The 20,374-nt window shown below is 40.4% G+C and overlaps 1 protein-coding gene across 1 annotated transcript; it reads right to left on the reverse strand.

Annotated features, from left to right (window-relative positions):
• Positions 1 to 1,945: 1,945 nt before the first annotated feature.
• Positions 1,946 to 20,344, reverse strand: LOC124257783. The gene is made up of 17 exons (XM_046691923.1): positions 20,244 to 20,344; positions 18,762 to 19,072; positions 16,925 to 17,082; positions 16,358 to 16,639; positions 15,658 to 15,752; positions 13,559 to 13,655; positions 12,784 to 12,879; positions 11,280 to 11,330; positions 9,912 to 9,996; positions 9,511 to 9,570; positions 8,862 to 9,038; positions 6,389 to 6,530; positions 6,038 to 6,149; positions 5,414 to 5,486; positions 4,227 to 4,385; positions 3,038 to 3,180; positions 1,946 to 2,211 (listed from the first exon to the last, which is right to left on the reverse strand). The coding sequence occupies exons 2-17, from the start codon at positions 18,870 to 18,872 to the stop codon at positions 1,980 to 1,982; spliced, it is 2,073 nt and encodes a 690-aa protein (XP_046547879.1). The 5' UTR covers positions 18,873 to 19,072; positions 20,244 to 20,344; the 3' UTR covers positions 1,946 to 1,979.
• Positions 20,345 to 20,374: the final 30 nt, after the last annotated feature.

The following is a 20,374-nucleotide window of genomic DNA, read 5'->3' on the forward strand; positions in this document are numbered from 1 at the left end:
TCGAATGTGTTAAGTAATTGTTGTTTTCACGAGTTGATGTGTTTCATGCATATATATAGTCCTACATTATCTTACTAATTGTCTATATCCAGCTCCAGTTGGATAGCCTAGTAGTTTAAAAGCGTTCGCTCGTCAAACCGAAAACCCGGGTTCGATTCCCCACATGGGTACAATTTGTAAAGCCCATTTCTGGTGTCCCCGCCGTTATATTGCTGGAATACTGCTAAAAGCGGCGTAAAACCAAACTCACTCGCTCACTCACTCCAGTTGCGTAAATCGATGATCATGCTGCTGATCACTGAATTGTCTGATCCAGACTCGATGATTTATAGACCACCGACATATAGCTGGAATATTGCTGAGTGCGACGTTAAACAATAGACCATCCAACCAACATATCTAGCTATAAACGATTAATGGTATCGTTATTTAACTTTTTTCACGCTATTTTAAATATATATCTCCAATGTTACAGCGGTTGGTTTGTTATCCGCACTGTAGGAGGAACAGTTGTGTTTACTTCCGAGGACATACAGTTCTTTCAGCTAGGATGTCTACACCGAGGTCATTGCTTCTAACTGAAATAGTTCATAGCTACCGAGTGAAATTACTACAAGGAATTGCTAAACGTTGCGGAGGGCCCCACTGCTTGGTGGTCGTACGAAACTGAGTTTAGCCAGTAGGTAGACATGGGACAGTTTTGATCTTGTTCTGACGTACATCTGGTGTCACTCCACGACTGTAGCAATTATCCCTTTTCCTTGTAACCCAGGAATTACTCATTCTCAAGATTATCATTGTTATTATCAGGTCAAGTATATTTTTATTGTTAATAGTCAAGAACATTTGCAATACCTGTATATACCAGGGAGATGAGGTAATTCTTCCTCAGTCCAAGAAACTTCGTGGGATAGGTCTACAGTGCCATTTGCTCCACATCGAACAGAACTGACGTTATTCACTCTGAGAGTGCTGAGTTAATTTACTCCCAGGTGTTATAATTAACTGGTCACAGCTGGTTCAATTAGCGGCGTGTTGACTGTTTTGTTCCAACGTCTGCTCACCCATCTTTGTTACACCAGTTATACTGTTCCTCAGTTGACAAGTTTAGATATTGATTCACAGCGTATTTATCGTTGTCTGTGGAAAATGGGTTCATAGACTATAGATGGTCACTCATTAACTATATCCAGCCAATACAGCATTCCTTGAGCTTTTTTGTGTGTGTGTGTGTGTGTGTGTGTGTGCGTGTGTGCGTGTGTGTGTGTGTGTGTGTGTGCGTGCGTGCGTGCGTGTGTGTGTGTCGGGGGAGGTCGCCTGGACAGATAGTTTTGGTTAGCGCCACACCCTTTCATATTCCAGCATGTCTTGTGATGTGATAATGATCGATGGGTTGCTAAGGACCAATTCTAACCTGCAATTCTAATCATTGCATGATTCAAAGGGCACCGCATAAGAAAGAAAAACGACACAAACGGTATTCAGATCTGCTTTACGTATTTGGCACCGGGTCTTCAATAGTGACAGATTAGAAACTCAGCACTTCAAGACATACAACTGACCACAGATGGTTCACGTCATCTAGCATTCAAACAGGAGTGAGTGAGTTTAGTTTTACGTCGCACTCAGCAACATTCCAGCTATATGGCGGCGGTCTGCAAATGATCGGGTCTGGACCAGACAAACCAGTGATCAACAGCATGAGCATCAATCTACGCAATTGTGATACGATGACATGTGTCAACCAAGCCAGTGAGCCTGACCACCCGATCCCATTAGTCACCTCTTACGACAAAGCATGGATTACTGAACACCAATTCAAACTCGGATCTTCAAGGGTAGTATTTGTAAACGGGTCACAGATTAGAAACAGCTGGTTCCACATGGTTCACGTCAACAAGCACTCGCAGTTGGTTTGTTTCAAAAAGAGGAGGCAATGTTTCAGTAAAGTCTCCAAAATAATTTATTAACAACCACAGCTACTCAGAAGCGCATGTAAGTGCTCTGGCGAGAATAGTAGCAAACCCTTTTGGACCAACGGTGCATTTAACAGTGACAACCTGGTCATTGAGGCTGAACCAGAGCGTGACCCTCTCCCCGGGAGCACCAGTAATGCGGATAGTCACATCAGTGTCCATGCTGATCCCCACTACCCTCTGTGGAGACATCGGCACCCACTTATCCAGCTCCCCAAGGACGACAACGACGGTGCTGGAAAATATGTATATATAAATATGTATGCTTACATTATAATGCTCTTCGTGGGTAGTATGGTTTTCTCTGAATCATTGATGGGGACAGACGGATAGATAAAGCCTTCGCTAGTCACGCCGGTTCGATTGCCTACATGGGTACAACGTATGAAACCCATTTCTTGTGTCCCCCGCTGTGATGACGTTGGGATATTACTAAAGCGGCGTAAAACGATTATCGATTAATAAACCGTTAATCTTTCGAGTCTTTCGTTAGTGCAAAGTTTGCATGTGTGAGCATTAGAACTTGGTAGAAAGCGTCATTCACATGTGTCGAACGAACATTCAACACCTGTAAACTTCATTAGAGTGATAAAAAATATTGTTTATGATAATATATAAAAATTAACAGGAATTGATTCGAAGTTCAAAACTTCTACATTGACAAGGCAGTTCGTTTTCCTTCATTCCTTCCTGACACATTCATAAACTTGACACAAGATCCATATTTACAGCGGAAATTATTAATGATCATTAATACATTCCGCTGTAAATAGGGATCTTGCGTCAATTCATTTATGTATAAGCAGTCGAGCGTACTATTTGTGAAAGCTGAATGGTCAATGACCAGGAAAGAACGGTTTATATTTGTATATGTCTGCGTTACGTACACAGACCTTTTTAACCATAACCCTTACAGACAGATATGTCCTACGGATAACACTGAACGTGTATCCAACACTCAAAAACACCGAAAATCAATAACGAAAATATGAAAACATTCTTATCTATTAAATATTAATCATACTTCAGATTATTGCACCACCGTTTATTCTCTTACTTACTTGTCGCCCATAGCTATGGTCGGTGAGGTGTAGTATAGACAGAAGTCAACTGTTGAACAGCCAGATAGTTCCAGGGGACTCTCATCGGTGAAGATGTCGATGTTGCTTGTGCTTCTGTGTGAAAACACTCTGCTGGTCGGAAACTGCAGAAAAGGGAAATAAATGTTTTTAAATATTACTATTTACTTTTTCAAGAACTTCCGCATTTTTGTGCATTTGTACCTTAGAGTGAAAGTGCGTGAGAAGGTCAAGACCAAATACTTCAGTATACTTAATGTTGTCGTTTTAAAGTGGTGTTGTATATGATGTGTATATGATTTCTGGATGTTTCTTGATGTAGATTGCTTTTGACTGTCCTGGATGCACTAGACTGGTCAGTGTATAACTGTGCATGATTTGACCATCCTGTCTTATCCGGCCCCTCCACTCACCTGTTATTGACAATTCATTGTATTTGCTGAGCCTTTGCAAGTGTTTATTAACCGTATGTGTCTATTATCTACAGATAATAATTTCATACAATTGCATCCACCTGCAGTTGTGAATTTCCTATATCTGCCCATTAAATGAAACATATGGTATGTTTTCAGTTAAGTACAGACTTCATTACTTTTTCGATTTGAGTCTCATCCGAGATTCGAATTCACAATATCAGAATTTCACACGCGATCGCCTGATAAATGTAGTTGTATTTTACCTGTAGGTGTACGTTAACTGTACCTGTGTATCATACTTAGTTCTGTTTTACCTGTGATTGCATATTAATAATAATAATCATGTGTCCATTTATATAGCGCCAAACTTCACACTAGGTATGCTCATAGCGCTAACAATCAAGGCACAGCACATTATTACCCCGGATAACCCAAGCTGCCTGTTAGGCGCTAGAAGGTTATAGTATGACTTTTTCCACCGGGTACCCATTTTCCTGCTGGGTGAACAAAGACAATTTTGAACAAACTCACTTGCCTAAGGTGAGACCACATGTGTCACATGTGCTTCGTTGTGGGGCAGGACTCAAGTCCTAGAAACTCTCAGGAGTCAAGCTGCCAAACACGGTCACCCATCCAAGGACTCTCCGAGCTCGACGCTGCTTAACTTCACCGATTTGTGACCTGAGCTTTGAGCACAGGACCACGCGCCACCACTTATTACTAGCAGTTTTACACTTCCATCTGTTGTTAACTACCTGTTTTAACTGCTGAAAGCCTGCATCTGTTGGGGATATCGTGTACCCTGCCAGGAGATCAGCCGCCAGAATGATACCAAACTTCCATATTCCACCCAGGTCGCAGTAAGTGGTGTATACCTCCCCAGACGGGCCGTTAAAATCTGCGCCGAACGCCAGCTGCAGTAAACAGAAACCCGACTCACCCACAGGAGTAAATTTTCACAATTGAAATACCACATAGTTATTATATTGCACCTTGGGTTATTAGACATAGACATGGTCTAGCCAGATGAATGGACCGATTCATTGTTATGCTAAGATTTTGGTACAAATCATGTCAAGTGATAAGCTAGCGTAAATTTCACATTTTATTGACCAAATTTGTTGCCCCTATCGTTCCGGTGAATTTGTTAAGGGATATCATGAAGTTTTTGACTCTGCAAAATACCCGAATAATCTAATACATTATATGATGGAGTTGTTTGTATGGGATATATGCATTTTGAGAATGTTGGTAAGGGAGGTAACTGGCAAAGGTTTCAGACATCTTAAACTTCACGTATCAGGGGCGGATACAGCTTTTTGAGAAAGGGGGGAGGGTGCACACTATTGAGAAAAGGAGGGGTGCACACTTCAATTTTACCCGCGTTTCAATGGTCATTTAACAAACTTTCAGCACAAAACGGGGGGTGCGCACCCCTGCACACACAAATCCCAACCACCCCCACCCCACCCCACCCTGGATCCGCCTATGCGTATCCACACAATAGTTGAGAATACACAAGTGTCCGGGTAAGCAAGGTTCGACTGCAACGCTGAATTATTTTCAGAGTTCGGCCCTCTGTCCATAGACTCAAAGCCCATTTCTTTTCATGTATTAAGAAATCACAAGCCAAGAAGTATATATTCATCTTAACTAATACTCTACAGATTCAATACAATGATATGCCTTTGTTTCTAAAAGAAGTATTGTCGATGTGGGGTCCTGAGATAAAAGTTAATAGTCAATACAGGGCGGTTGTCAGGGAGACGCCAAACAACGACGTCATCGGCAATGTGTTAACGACTTCGAAAACACCGACAACAAAAGAGTGAGACAATCAGCACGACGCAAGCATTATTGTGAGATTTTCTGCTAATATGTTCACCGATACGATAACCTTATATACGTATAGGTGATAACTGATAATCGATTAGCATATTACCCTTCGTATTTGATTATCTATGGCTGTTGCAGGTTTAGATGGTTTCAGAATCTTCCCTTCGGCATTGACACTCCTGAAAAAAACACGAAACATTCTTTACAACAGTAAAAGAGACCAAAACCTTTCTGTAATAGTAAAATACAGTAAACGTCAACCGCAGAGAACAATCAGACATTTTGATTTCTACAGTCAACTAAACACTATCTAAATATCCACTTGCATGTGTACTGACTCACAAAAGGACGTTTACTGGAATATTTAATGATGGTCAAAATGACAAAACGGTTATCCGATGGTGATGAATTTTAAACAAATATCAAGGTTATGTTTAGATCTTAAATTGTGTTTCGGCGACATTCTACTCCACATTTTGATAACATGATTCATAATCTTTTCAGCCAATCTAGTTTTTAAGTATGTACCACTTTTGCCGGCAGTTAGCGTTGAACTCTACGGCCTAAACAACCATTAGACTTATTATGAAACATCAGGCTAAAATTATTAATAGTTTCGAGCTTTGCCATTTGTTTTGAGGGATGCAACCCAACACAATCCAATTTTAGTTGCCGGACCACCGATTTATCGCATTGTGTTGTAAGGAGTACGTCAAGGTATACTGCTTACTTCATTATTATTGATTCGTTGAATGCCCCAATCATATCCCCCGGTCCCACAGGACCAGTGCTTAGGGTAGCTATCAAGGCATTCAGCTCCGTGTTGGGTTCTGATGTTCCTCCTGAAACGATGAATATCTGTGTGTGACTTGGTAAGTCACTGATACAAAATATGTGATAAATGTGTTAAATATAATAAACACAAAACGTTGTGATAAAATAATATGTGTTAATTATTAATAATGTATTCTAACATTGACGATATCAGATGTAAGGTTTTACACAGGCTGATTTATTCTGTACACAGGATAATCAACACATATTTCTCTTGCGAGGAAAGTATACGGGTTTATTATTTTACCAATATATTTATTTCCTGGTTGATATCGCGTCGTCCAGAAGGTGTCCTTGTACGGTCTGATTCCCATGGCGTGGGCGAATATTGATGAGACACCGATCTTCCATTGTTCCAAGCCTGGATGATAATCATTACTGACACGGGCCTTAGGAAAACAAATACATACCATGTAATATATTGCATGTGTTGGAACTGTCACAATTAACAGTTCACGCTGGTATATCAAGGAGTGAGTGAATTTAGTTTTACGCCGCATTCAGCAATATTCTAGCTATATGGCGGCGGTCTGTAAATAATCGAGTCTGGACCAGACAGTCCAGTGATCAACAGCATGAGCATCGAGCTGCGCAATTGAGCCTGACCACCCGATCCCGTTAGTCGCCTCTTACGACAACCATGGGTTACTGAAGGTTCCACCTAACCCGGACCTTCACGGGTCTATATCAAGGATGTAAGACAAGAATTCTAATAGAAATATAGGTTCCAAATGGTTTTAATACATTTCAAGGTGCCTAGTGAATTAAATTTTATATTTTCAATATTTGCCCACGCTGTTCTTTGCTGGTCAAGGATTTAACTAGATGTGGCACATAAACATACGAGCCATTTGTGAATAATGTGAGCATGACAAAGTGATTGATAGGAATATGGTTATGAATAAATTGTTATCTAAAGTCGGGTACATAAAACACTCAAAACCTGAAGAAAGCTATATATTTTCCCCGGAGATAAATTTGACACCACATCTACAGATATCTATAGCGAGTTCGGACGCCTACAGTAGGCCTCGCCTGCCTTCTTGGTCGATATAATACATGAGGCATTAGTGACTTATGAGAATCAACAGGGGAGTCTGATGAAGACAAATCCCCGATGGAGATGGTGGCAACGATGAACAGGACTAACACGACAACGATCATAGTTCATAAAACATTATGAGTGAAACTATGAAAGTTTAACTTCACAATCATCACTAAGCTAGGTATAGATCAATAGATTGTACGACTGTAGCAGTGGCTTGAAGCATACACAGCGACCAAGGCTATCGGGTTAGGATGACAGACAGCCATACAAGAAACCACCCCTGTCCAACTTCCGCTTACATTTATCAGGCGTTGCTGATCTTTTCGAACCGGAATCAGTGTAAGGTCACAACGATTTAATTGTGCTTCCGAAGTACTTTGGAACTAAGGACAAACTGCAACTTAGGACAATTTTTTACGACCCAAACAGGTATACGTCATAAGTTTGGTATGAGTTTATGGATTCCGGGTACAAATTGGTCCACAATACCCTGTGTTTTTAATCAAAGGTGACGTTGCTTTTAGCATACATATGTGTTGGTCTCCTTCAATGCCGATGACTTTATTGTCGCCTTGACACACAGAGAACGTTGATGACTTGAACAATAACAATTTTCATCTAAGTTATGTTACATAAGTGTTTCATTTGGACTAATTTACCTCATCACTGCACTGTGATTATACGTGTATTTCTAACTGACACAATCACAGATAGCAGCTGTTTAGGGATTATTAGACAATATAAAGTCATCCCGGTATGTATTCAAGTGTGTATGTTTACGGTATGAAGTCAAGTCTGTCTCTTTACGGTATGTATTCAAGTGTGTATCTTTTCGGTATGTATTCAAGTCTGTCTCTTTACGGTATGTATTCAAGTGTGTATGTTTACGGTATGTATTCAAGTCTGTATCTTTACGGTGTGTATTCAAGTCTGTATCTTTACGGTATGTGTTCAAGTCTGTCTCTTTACGGTATGTATTCAAGTCTGTCTCTTTACGGTATGTATTCAAGTGTGTCTCTTTACGGTATGAAGTCAAGTCTGTCTCTTTACGGTATGTATTCAAGTGTGTATCTTTACGGTATGTATTCAAGTCTGTATCTTCACGGTATGTGTTCAAGTCTGTATCTTTACGGTATGTATTCAAGTGTGTATCTTTACAGTATGTATTCAAGTCTGTAGCTTTACGGTATGGGCGGTGGGGTAGCCTAGTGGTTAAAGCGTTGGCCTGTCACGCCGAAGACCCGGGTTCGAATCCCCACAAGGGTACAATGTGTGAAGCCCATTTCTGGTGTCCCCCGCCGTGATGTTGCTGGAATATTGCTAAAAGCGGCGTAAAACCAAACTCAGTCAGTCAGCAGTCTTTACGGTAAGTATTCAAGTGTGTAACTTTACGATATGAAGTCAAGTCTGTCTCTTTACGGTATGTATTCAAGTCTGTATATTTACGGTATGTATTCAAGTGTGTATCTTTACGGTATGTATTCAGGTCTGTGTTTTTACGGTATGTATTCAAGTCTGTCTCTTTACTGTATGTATTCAAGTGTGTATCTTTACGGTAAGTATCGAAGTCTGTCTCTTTAGGGTGTGTATTCAAGTCTGTCTCTTTACGGTATGTATTCAAGTCTGTATCTTTACGGTATATATTCAAGTCTGTCTTAATCTATATCCTCACCTGGGTTACAGCAGGGATCTCCAGAGCTTGTAATATATGTCTGGAGTTGGACATGCAGTACTGGATGGTCACATTGTTGTCTACACCTGCCTTCCCCATCTGTTTTAACCACGTCTCCCCCAGAGAAACATTGGTCTGCAGAGCTTTCACGTTCAGGAACTCGTGGTTCAGCCAATCCTGGGGAATAATTAAAATATATCTGCAGAATGAAATATATCAACACGAGTCGATAATAGTTTGATATATAACATAACGATTGTTTATTTGATATCAGAAGACATGAGGACACGGTTCTGATTTTCATCCAAAAACCATTCTTCCAGCTCTTTCCAGCTCTTTCCAGCTCTTTGTAATTAGTAAGTCTTGGATATGATAGTGCAGATAACAAGCTCCAACAATGACAATTGACTGTGCCGTAGTATGCAATGTGATGTCTTATCCAAGCATTCTGAAAAGACCTGTACTGGATGAAAGGTGAGAATTATGGATGTCAGCTTCTTGTGTATGCGAAACACGACGTCAATAATGAAGAAGTTGACATCATAAATTCTCAATCTTCATGAGCATCACTTCCAAAGGTCGTTCAAAGACCTTTCCCTTCTGGATGATTAATGATAAAACAATAACAGAACAGCTGGTTTCGACCTACCTGTTCATACGTGATCAACCCCCATTCTCGCCCTGACTTCAGAAGGTCGTCCCAAAAGGTCTGCGAATAAAACAAGACAATTAACATGCGTTGAAGAACCCTAATAATCCAACACAGATATTGCATGCAGAATTTTATTTCATCGCCCTGACTTGGAGAAAATATTGACACAAAAGGTATAAAACCATAATCCTTCCCTTGCTTATTCAGTTGTTCAATAGAATGAAAGTCCAATAATTACGTACTGCGCATGAACGTTTATGTATTATGTATCCATACAAATCGCGTACCGCCGCTGTATGACTAGACTATTGCTGAATGTGGCGGTACACAGCCAACCAACAAGCAACCTTAAGTCGACACTATTGTGATCTTATCACCTGTATGTTGAGATACGTTACCTGGTCGTCAGGAACTGCTCTTATGCCCTCTATAATGAAGTTGTACTTTCCTCCGTTTTGTTTAGCATAAGTGGTATCACCCGACCTGTTCAAATAGAGATATTTTCGTGCTAAGTGTATGGCATTTGTTGACTCATAAATAATACTTTGTAGGACAGTTGGAAGTGCGTGCTGGATTCTGATTTGTTCAACAAAACGTTATAAAGCTCACGGATGCAACAGGGACTTCATCCTCTAAACTACTAAAAGGTTTGTGTTTATTGTCAGGGACATCACTGCCGGAAGTCGACTGTACAATTCCCACTGTAACGGGTGCAGGTTCTTAGGAATCAGATAGCCATGATATCATGCATTCGCGTAGAGGATAGTCTTAAAATTACAAAAACTTAAAACACATCTCACACTCACACACTATATTTTTTTAATTCTGCAGGACGTTCTGTTCTGTGCCATATTAAACGTCACTACAGGCAGAACATACTCAGGTATTTTAGGGTACATGAATTTTAGATATATTAGAACCAAACCACACAGTGTGTGTTCTCTTTAATCAAACAGTAGAAATGAAATTAAGCGAATTTTAGCCGTCGCTGTTTTCAGGAATTCTTTTAAAATGTACACCAACAGTATGGTTTTCCATTTTTCTCCTATTTGGAAAGATCCATCGGTTTATGTGTTCAATGCAGGGAATATTGCATTATACTACCCATCAAAAGTTTAGACTCATTTAAAACACTCACTATTTGTTATGTCTATATACCGGTATATTGTTACATCGAAGATGAATTTCTCAACTAACTTGGGGAAACCAACTGCAAACTTCATGCAGATGAATTGCACAAGGGTCATGCATCAAATTGCTGAAAAGCATGTGCAAATATCATGCATGTGAACAGCTGCGTTGTGGTGTAAAGTTTTGTTAAGAATTTGTCAATTTCCACTGAGTTTCATTATTTATTGAACTCATGACAATCGATTTTTCAACATTTGTTTTATAAAACATCAGTTCATGTGTGAAAAATATCTTTAAACAGTATGGAATATTTTGCAAATCTAGTTCAGAACAGTTGACTGAAGTGAGTGGCTATATTTACACTAGTGAGTCTAAACTTTTGATGGGTAGTATATTAGAAAATAGAAAATAGATCAATGATTTGTAAATGTTTCTGTTCTAAGTAGCTTCAATGAACGACGACAGTACGTTCCTGCATTTCTGGCGAACCAATCATCTTGGTTACTATGGATTTGCCCTGTGCTTCAGGGTTTCATTCTTACGTAACAATTTCTTCCCCCTGTCCTTCCACATCGTGGTGAAACGCCTTGATAACTGAACTCAAAGAAGCAGAAAAAACGAACTCAGTCACTTACCAAAACTTATTGTGTGCTGACACCGGTAATCCAGTTTTATTGTACACCCATCTACAAGAAAACGTTCATTTTGAAAATATAGACCCAACCAAGAAAGTTTAACGCTAGCAGTATCGATGTGTTCCCAGTATCAGTATTGTGGAGTTGCGCCAGTATTAAGAAATATAAGCATAAAAGTCTTCGCATTTTCAACTTTCAGGAGTTCTGTTCATGTGCACCTGGAATGAACCATTTTCTTTTCTCGCGTATTGCATGTGGCTAATTATAAACCACCGGCTGCCTTCAGGCGAATGTTTTAAGTAATTCTTCCATAAACTTTATTCTTGCTCTGTTCGGTGTTTGATAGTCGTTGTCCAGTTTCCATATTTCGTATTAACTTCCAGTTATTTTAGCATAGTGTTAACATCATGTACTTCAACTGCGATTCACATCAACACAATAAACCTATTAACACTTGTTGTTACATATTCAGATATGACATCCCATAAATCTATATGACTCTTTCAATAATGGCGCTTATTGCATCTACGCTTTGTGGGGAAAGGGTGTGTATTGCAAAGTAATTACATGTTAGGTTATGAGCCAAATTATTAAAACAGGCGCTAATTTGAATAGCCAGTCTCTGTTATCTGGACAAACAGAATTCTGTTGGCCTGAAGGACAGTACTGTCCATACGCTTGTATCCCTGAAATATAAACATCAGTGAAATATATGAAAATATAAACTTGTGGTTGCCAGTTGACGCTAACTCTGGTCAACTTACGTTTTTTTTCTAATTCAAAGCATTGAAATGAGAAAATACATTATTGCTTTAATTTGTGCGTAAATAGCAACTATGTTTTGTGGTGCTTGAATAGTTAAATAACAATTATGTTTAGTTGTGTTTGAATAGTCAAATAGCTACTATGTTTCGTTGTGATTGAATAGGTCAAAAATCAAGCTATGATTCGATGTATTTGAATAGTCAAATATCTACTATGTTTCGTTGTGTTTGAATAGTCAAACAACAATTATGTTTAGCTGTGTTTGAATAGTCAAACAACAATTATGTTTAGCTGTGTTTGAATAGTCAAATAGCTACTATGTTTCGTTGTATTTAAATAGTCAATAGCTACTATGTTTCGTTGTGTTTGAATAGTCAATATCTACTATGTTTCGTTGTGTTTGAATAGTCAATAGCTACTATGTTTCGTTGTGTTTGAATAGTCAAATATCTACTATGTTTCGTTGTGTTTGAATACTCAATAGCTACTATGTTTCGTTGTGTTTGAATAGTCAATATCTACTATGTTTCGTTGTGTTTAAATAGTCAAATAACAACTATCCTTCGTTGTGTTCGTATACTCATTGTACAGCTGCCGATTTGAATAACCTGTGACAATCCTCCTGGGGCAGCCAATTGATTCACGGATAGACCTTCTTTAATACATAACGTGTGGTACAGTTCAGTTTGTAGGATTACATTTAAGCAGCAGTGTTGTATGTACGAGCTGGATAACTTACTGCATCCCATGGGGAAATATGTCTGGACGGCCTACCCATGTCTTTACACCGTCCCCGACTCCCTTGAAGTACCACCATGAGTCATACTGTATGTATCTGCAACATAACACGTTACCCTTTGTTGGCTCTTGCTGCTTTGACAGATATCTAACTACGAATACACGCATTAAAACGTCTTGTTTTATAGTATGCCATACTCTTTCATCTTTGACGATAATGGTATTAGTGAAGGCAACGTACTTCCTTTAATTCTTCTGCAACGTAACCTTGAAAACGCTTTGACAGACTAAAAGACATCACTTAAACAGAACATTTTTTAGATTCTGTTTCATGGAAAGAATTAGCCCAAAAGCACATAAAGAGATTTCAACAAAGATTGGATGACATTCAACAGTTATATATATACTCATGCCAGAAATGGATGTCACCCCACTCCCCACACCAACCCCCCACACACCCCACACAACCAAGCCACACCCCCTCTCCAATAAAAAACAATTGAAGGGGGTGACAACCATTATTGGCATGAGTATAGTTTCAGTTTGATATGATCCTTATTTTCGTCTTATCTTTTCTCATTTACATGATGACCACAGCACCATTGCACAACAACTGCGAGTTAGGTTTATGTTGTGTAATGTTGTTTCATGCCGCATTTAGCAATGCTTATGTAAATTATAGAGCAAATTATACCCTCGCACAAGCATACCCATTTAACAGTTAGGCTGTTGAAACACTGGTGAACGCACTTTCTGAAGAATTTATATCAACTTACTTGAATGCAATGCCAGTTTGTGGAAAATAGTTCACGACATCAAGCATCGTGTCTTCATAGGTTTTCCCGGGCACAGTGTTATAGTAGTAGTAAGCCCCTGGAGAAACATAGAAATGTTAACACTTAATCGCAGAAACAATATGTTATAACTTCTATTCATGTATACTTACGGCTTTGTAATAATAATAATAATAATAATTGGCTTGTATAGCGCCTAGTTTCCATCACAGATGCTCAACGGCGCTGCATACATCGTTAAAAACAAAATAAGTGTGAAAAGAGTTATATTTGGAAGCCATCTTGAAGAAGTAAGTTTTGAGCAAGTTCTTGAAAAGTGACTGGGACTCGTCTGAGGGTGACTGGAAGATTGTTCCATAGAGCTGGTGCTGCTACAGAAAAGGCTCTATCACCCATGGAGGTTTTAGTGCTTGGCTGTGTTAGTCTTAACGTATCTATTGATCTAAGAGCTCTGGGTGGTACATGCAGATGTACAAGCTGGCGAGGTAGTCACAGGACTGGTCATCATAGAGGCAGTAATGAGTCAGTAGCAGAATCTTGAAGTAGATCCTGTACTTTACTGGAAGCCAGTGAAGGGATTTCAGAACTGGCGATATATTGTCATGGCGATGGGTTCGAGAGACCACACGAGCTTCTGCGTTTTGAATTTTCTGCAATTTACAAAAGAGCGAGCTGCAATAGTCCAGCTTTGAGATTACAAGTGTTTGCATTATAAGCTTTGTTGTCTCAGTATCTAGGAAGTTGCGGATCTTGCCGATGTTGTAAATGTGAAAGAAACATGACTTGCAGAGGGACTTGACATATTCATCTAGGGACATGTTGGACTGGAAGATGATTCCCAGATTTCTGGCTGAGTTTGAGGTCTTCACATCCTCAGTTCCTAATCATTAATGATAATTATAAGTATTAAAAAATAGTTAACCCATTTAAGAGAGCATTTTACAAATATACACAGGGTACTCTTTTTTGTAATAGTTATTATGACTGTTATATCGAGGTAATGAGAGAAGTGTCGGCATTGTCACAATGAAAGAGCGGTTTGGTCGCTAGCCTGGTATTATATGCGTTCACTCTGTACACCGAAGTTCTCGGTTCTATTCCCTACATGGTAAATTATCTGAAGTTTATCTCTTTTGTGAAACCAACCTACTCACCTGGGCCCTTATTCTCGAAACTTTCGTAGCCCTAAGAATTCTTAACTTTGATCGTGGCCAACGTGTTACGAATGGGCTTAAGAAGTTTGTAGGGCTACGAACGTTTCGAGAATAGCTAGCCTGCATTCAAATGAAAACATTGTTTTAAGTTTTAAATATCTTTATACATTGTTTTTTTCAATTTACATAAAACATCCAAACAGTGTGATATGGTAATAAAAAACATGTTCTTAAACTTTAATTACATTTCCAACACTCCGGCCAATTGGCGCTTGTTTAATATGTCCCATGCCACAAAATACCCAGTGGCCCTTTAATAATGAGCTGACTAGCTACAGCTGGGCAGACAGCTGGATTGAGCATCCATGATCAGTTAACCAATGCACACATGCAGGCTATGTACAATGTGTCAAGGTGGTGTACTGACGATGGGTGTATGACGGTGGTGTACTGACGATGGGTGTACTGACGGTGGTGTACTGACGGTGGGTGTACCGACGATGGTGTACTGACGGTGGGTGTCCTGACGGTGGTGTACTGACGTTGGGTGTACTGACGGTGGTGTACTGACGTTGGGTGTACTGACGGTGGTGTACTGACGTTGGGTGTCCTGACGGTGGTGTACTGACGTTGGGTGTCCTGACGGTGGTGTACTGACGTTGGGTGTACTGACGGTGGTGTACTGACGTTGGGTGTCCTGACGGTGGTGTACTGACGTTGGGTGTCCTGACAGTGGTGTGTACTGACGTTGGGTGTACTGACGGTGGTGTACTGACGTTGGGTGTACTGACGATGGGTGTACTGACGGTGGTGGTGTACTGACGGTGGTGTACTGACGTTGGGTGTACTGACGGTGATGTACTGACGTGTACTGACGATGGTGTACTGACGTTGGGTGTACTGGGTGTGTACTGACGGTGGGTGTACCGTTATCAGTCCAGTATCCGATGTAGTTGACAGTGAGGTCAGACTTGACGTAACGATCGTCACGCTGGTAGTAGTGCTGTAGGAACGTCCCCAGTCTTCAAGGCCTTGCAACACAAAGATGATGGTTCAGTGTTGACAGCCACGATTGGAACGCGAAGAAAGAGGTAGATTAACGCCGATTAGAACAAATACAGCCCAAACCCGTTGCGTCGAACCTTAATGCGTCGAACACACGGTTGTCTCGATATAAAAGCAGGATCCCGCATTCCTAAATCATCATTTTTCGGTTCTATCGAACCTCGCATAACACGAAGTATTTCATAGGTCCATTCAACACCCCGTTGTTTGACTGTGTATATACATAAGATATCTTTGTTCCATGTTCAAAATATTTGAGATCGGAGACTTTTGATAATAATTTCCAAGAAATCATATAACATGACACCACTGACATAAGCCTTTTTGCATATCACATGATCTTACTTTCTCCTGTTTGAAGCGCTTATTCTGATACCAGAGCTCAAACCTTTCAGTGCATTTTGCACAATGTTAAACATAAAATACAAATAATTTTAGGTCATTAAAAAATGCGACAGTGAGGAATATGAAAAAATATTTTAAAATCGTAAAATCGTCACAAAGTCCCCTATTCGATATTTGCACGATGGCTAGTTCTGACACAGAGCAAAGCCAATCACACACTAAATCGCTGAAATTATTGTCACATACCTTGTTTATACCTTGGCCCCCACAGTAGGCGATGGTTGTCATATCAAAGTCCTTAGGTACATTGTTAACTGTTCCCAGAGGGCCCCAGTGAGCAGCTCCCTGTATATCTAATATTGATTTGTGCCACATCGATGCGATCATGAACCTACTGGCTGGAGATATGACGAAAGCAGTTGCTGATTTGTTTTTGTCAAATATTACCAGAGGCCCATCTGTGATGCCCTGGTTATAATCTGTCATCACTTCTCCCCATCTGAAACAGAGGTTCATCTCAAAGCATTCACCGACATGTAGACATTTACTATTGTATGTGCAATGTGGATCTGAAAAGGTTTCTTGGTACCAGCTTCAACATATAAATTTCAGTCACATGAATGAATCCACGTATCATCTTCCTTAGTTGCCATTTAATAACGTTATAACACGTATACACATAAAAAAAAGTATGGCAAACACCCCACATTTTCTCAACAAAACAAAATCTCAATAGGTGTTGCGATACTTTTACCATGTGTATAATTAGTTACAGGATACGAACGGTCCGAATTTCCTTCTTGTGTCGCCTGTCATCATGCCACCGTAGGACAAAAAGCCAAGACCAATATTTGACTTGTCAACCACTTGGAAGCTAGGGAACCCGGAAATGGTCTCATCTCTCAGACTGGCACTTGCGTCATGGACGTCGTCAAGGTATTTCTGTAGTAAGTGAGAAGTGCGCGTTTTACATATTGTAATATTGCAAAGATTTCACGTCGATCTGTACATTATCGAGTTTTGAACAGGCAAACGTGGTTGATAGCATAAGCGTCATTCCCGAAGTCACAAGGTACCACAGCGTGGCCATTTGGTTCTCATTAGTTTTTTATCATGTGTACCCTAGTTTGTTGAACAAGAACGATGACAATTATACATAAACTAAACGAATAGGCGTAATAACGTTTCAAGTAGTTATTTGCATTTCAACCCGTGAAGATCCGGGTTAGAATATTGATCTTCAGTGACCCATCATTGTCGTAAGAGGCGACTCACGGGATCGGGTGGTCAAGCTCGCTGGCTTGGTTGACACATGTAATCGTATCCCAATTGTGCAGATCGATGCTCATGCTGTTGATCACTGGATTGTCTGGTCCAGACTGAATTATTTACAAACCGCCGCCATATAGCCGGAAAAATTGCTGAGTGCGGCGTAAACCTAAACTCACTCACTCACTATTTGCATTTCAACAAACATTGTGAGCATTAATAATACGTTAAAATATTCGCGGAAACACTATGAACGTCCTGTCGAAACCACAACCATTAAATCGGTATCAAACATATAACCGTCGAATAATTATTTGCTTGTTTTTTTTATTATTATTTATCCTCTAGTGAAAAATGGGTGTAAACTTTCCTTTACAGGAAGCTAGCTTGCTCCTCACACTAGGCAAACCTCGTTAACATATCCCAACTAATTAGTTTTGTCCCAGGTGTCAAAATGTAAACAGTATACCAATACAAGACATCTCTGCTGAAAGCAGAGTCGATTGTACTATTCAGACTATATCATGACATGTGTTTGTTTGAGGCCTCGTTTGGACCGCCTCCGTGGTGTAGTGGTTTGAGCGTCCGCCCGGAGAGCGGAAGGTCGTGGGTTCGATCCCCGACCGCGTCATACCAAAAGACGTTAAAATATGGTACTTGTTGGTCCCTGCCTGGCGCTCGGCATTAATGGGTACAACAAGGACTGGTCGGCTCGGAGTCAGTATAATGTGTCTGAGTGGGGTATTCATGCTTCACTGCGGCATGGTATCTCAGTGGGCTAGCACTATAAAACCAGCTTAAGTCTGGGCTAGTACAAGCAGCCGCACATACACATACACACGCATGCACGTCGTCATATGAGCGAAATATTCTCAAGCACGACGTTAAACACAAATTTCACCTCACCTCACCTCACCTCACCTCACCTCCACCTCACCTTGAGGCCGCATTCAGCAGTATTACTGGTGTACGACGCGGTCTGTAAACATGGGTGGACCAGAATATCCAATGATTGATACCATGACATACGATGACAGAGCGGGGGTATGAATCATTATGAAATATTTATGATGCGCAAAGGGTGAGTGTATCCTGCCCCACCTACATCAAAGGCAGGTCAACTGGTCAGCTACAAAACACATATGGTACAAGTCAAAATAGGGAATGGCATCGGTCATCATTGTTTCACAGAGGCAATACACCGAACGTTCCCGCAAATCCTTCAGTCTGAGGTCCTAAAATGCTATTCCCAATAACACCTTCCCGCTCCAACCAAACCCCAACCCTGTTCCATCACTGTCTACACCCTCCCAAAATAATTCTACATGGTCAACAGATAGGTATATGTCTACCTGTTTAAACATGACCAGTGGGTAAATGGGCTGTATGTAGTATATGAGACTTGTCAGCATCTGGTGAGATCCTGCCTTGAAAAGGAAGTCCACAGATTTCCATTGCCCCATCCTGTCCACGCCGCTCCCATTGGTGACGCTGACCAGAGGGAGTGTCCTTCCTCCACCGAGTACATCTGACCATCAGCCCTGAAGAACGTACTCTCGCTGAACAACCAGGGGACTCCATTGATGTTTAAATTATAGTCGTTATCATCCGTAATCGTCAGGGGACAGTTCGGGCGATTTTGAAATCGGTATTATTCGAGCAGCTGCAACAGAATATATTTGTGTTTAATGGTTTCATGGTTTGTAGGCAAGCAACGCGGTGCAAAGAGCTGAATTTTTCTTGTCTTATGTCACAAAGCATATGTTGCAAAGAATGAGTGAAAATGTTATCTTCAGAAACAATAATATATATGTATATAATAATATATAGATGAATGATATTAAAAAGTAATTTGAAGGTCATGATGAAGATATTTATATTCATACTGTTATATGAACGTATACACTAAGGGCTACATCATTACTCCGGTCAATGTGTATTCAAAAACATTTCGTGGGTACACAGTTTCGACGTTTTCAAAAATGTCCGTATCACTCTATCCATACAATTGCCGTTCTGACAGTTCTGTATGGAATCCTGGAAGGGACATTATCGCGTTGTCGCATTGTCGCGTTGTCGCCCTCTCAAATACAAGCAAAATGAGGCAAAATTGACCAAAAACGCGACACGCGACATCGCGACAACGCGAGGACTTCGCTCATTTGTCGCATTGTTGCGATGTCGCGTGTCGCGTTTTGAATATAAAAATTGTATTCCTCAAAGGGCGACACTTGACATAGCGACAATTTTCAAGGTCAAAATATGTCGCGTTGTCGCATTGTCGCCCTAAGTAAGATGTGTAAAAACAGCCTACAAATTTACAAAAACGCGACACGCGACAATGTCCCTTCTCGGATTCCATAGTTCTGTTATCATCGAGCATATTTAATTATACAACGATACAAAGGCTCGTCATTCAACCAAGGGCCTCAGTTAGCCCGAATATCTCGCTTTCTATTATCCACATATACGTACAATTCATATATTCATGTTTGACTACGACCTTGGATGGTCATGCAGTCACGAGCGACGTGATTTGAAATGCATAATGATAGATAATAACCTCCTTTGATCATTACCTTGACACTTGTCCTACCTGTACGTGTTTGTCTCCAAAGTGTTAACGTATACAATATTGACACTTGAAGTCTCCATCTCTACGCTGGGATAAATTGGAAACATAGTGTCTTATCATGGTCATGTGTACCTCGGAGTACCAGGACTAGTGTAGGGCTGTAAATGCACCCTTGTCAAACCTCCATACATTTGCCATTTGGACAAATCGCTTCGTTTTGTCTAGTACTGATTAAATAACCGTGAATCACATGACTTACCAAATATGCAGTTGGATGCAAAAATAAGGAGTATTGTTGGCAGAATGATATGACGATAGACGGCCATCTTGGTAAACGGGGTCATGTCGTGAGCCACTGGGTTATCAGACGCCTATCACTGACTGGAGATT

The sequence above is a fragment of the Haliotis rubra genome, unplaced genomic scaffold (assembly GCF_003918875.1).
Source record: "Haliotis rubra isolate DU_JTF1 unplaced genomic scaffold, ASM391887v1 Scf672, whole genome shotgun sequence".
NCBI classification, from domain to species: domain Eukaryota; kingdom Metazoa; phylum Mollusca; class Gastropoda; order Lepetellida; family Haliotidae; genus Haliotis; species Haliotis rubra.

Excerpts from the sequence above, each read along its gene's own strand:
- LOC124257783 (XM_046691923.1), bottom strand. The coding sequence starts at position 18,872 with ATGGGGCAATGGAAATCTGTGGACTTCCTTTTCAAGGCAGGATCTCAC. Across the intron at positions 16,640-16,924 it reads ACAAGAAGGAAATTCGGACC|ATGGGGAGAAGTGATGACAG; the intron begins GTTCGTATCCTG and ends CCTCTGTTTCAG. Across the intron at positions 9,571-9,911 it reads GAGCAGTTCCTGACGACCAG|ACCTTTTGGGACGACCTTCT; the intron begins GTAACGTATCTC and ends TTTTATTCGCAG.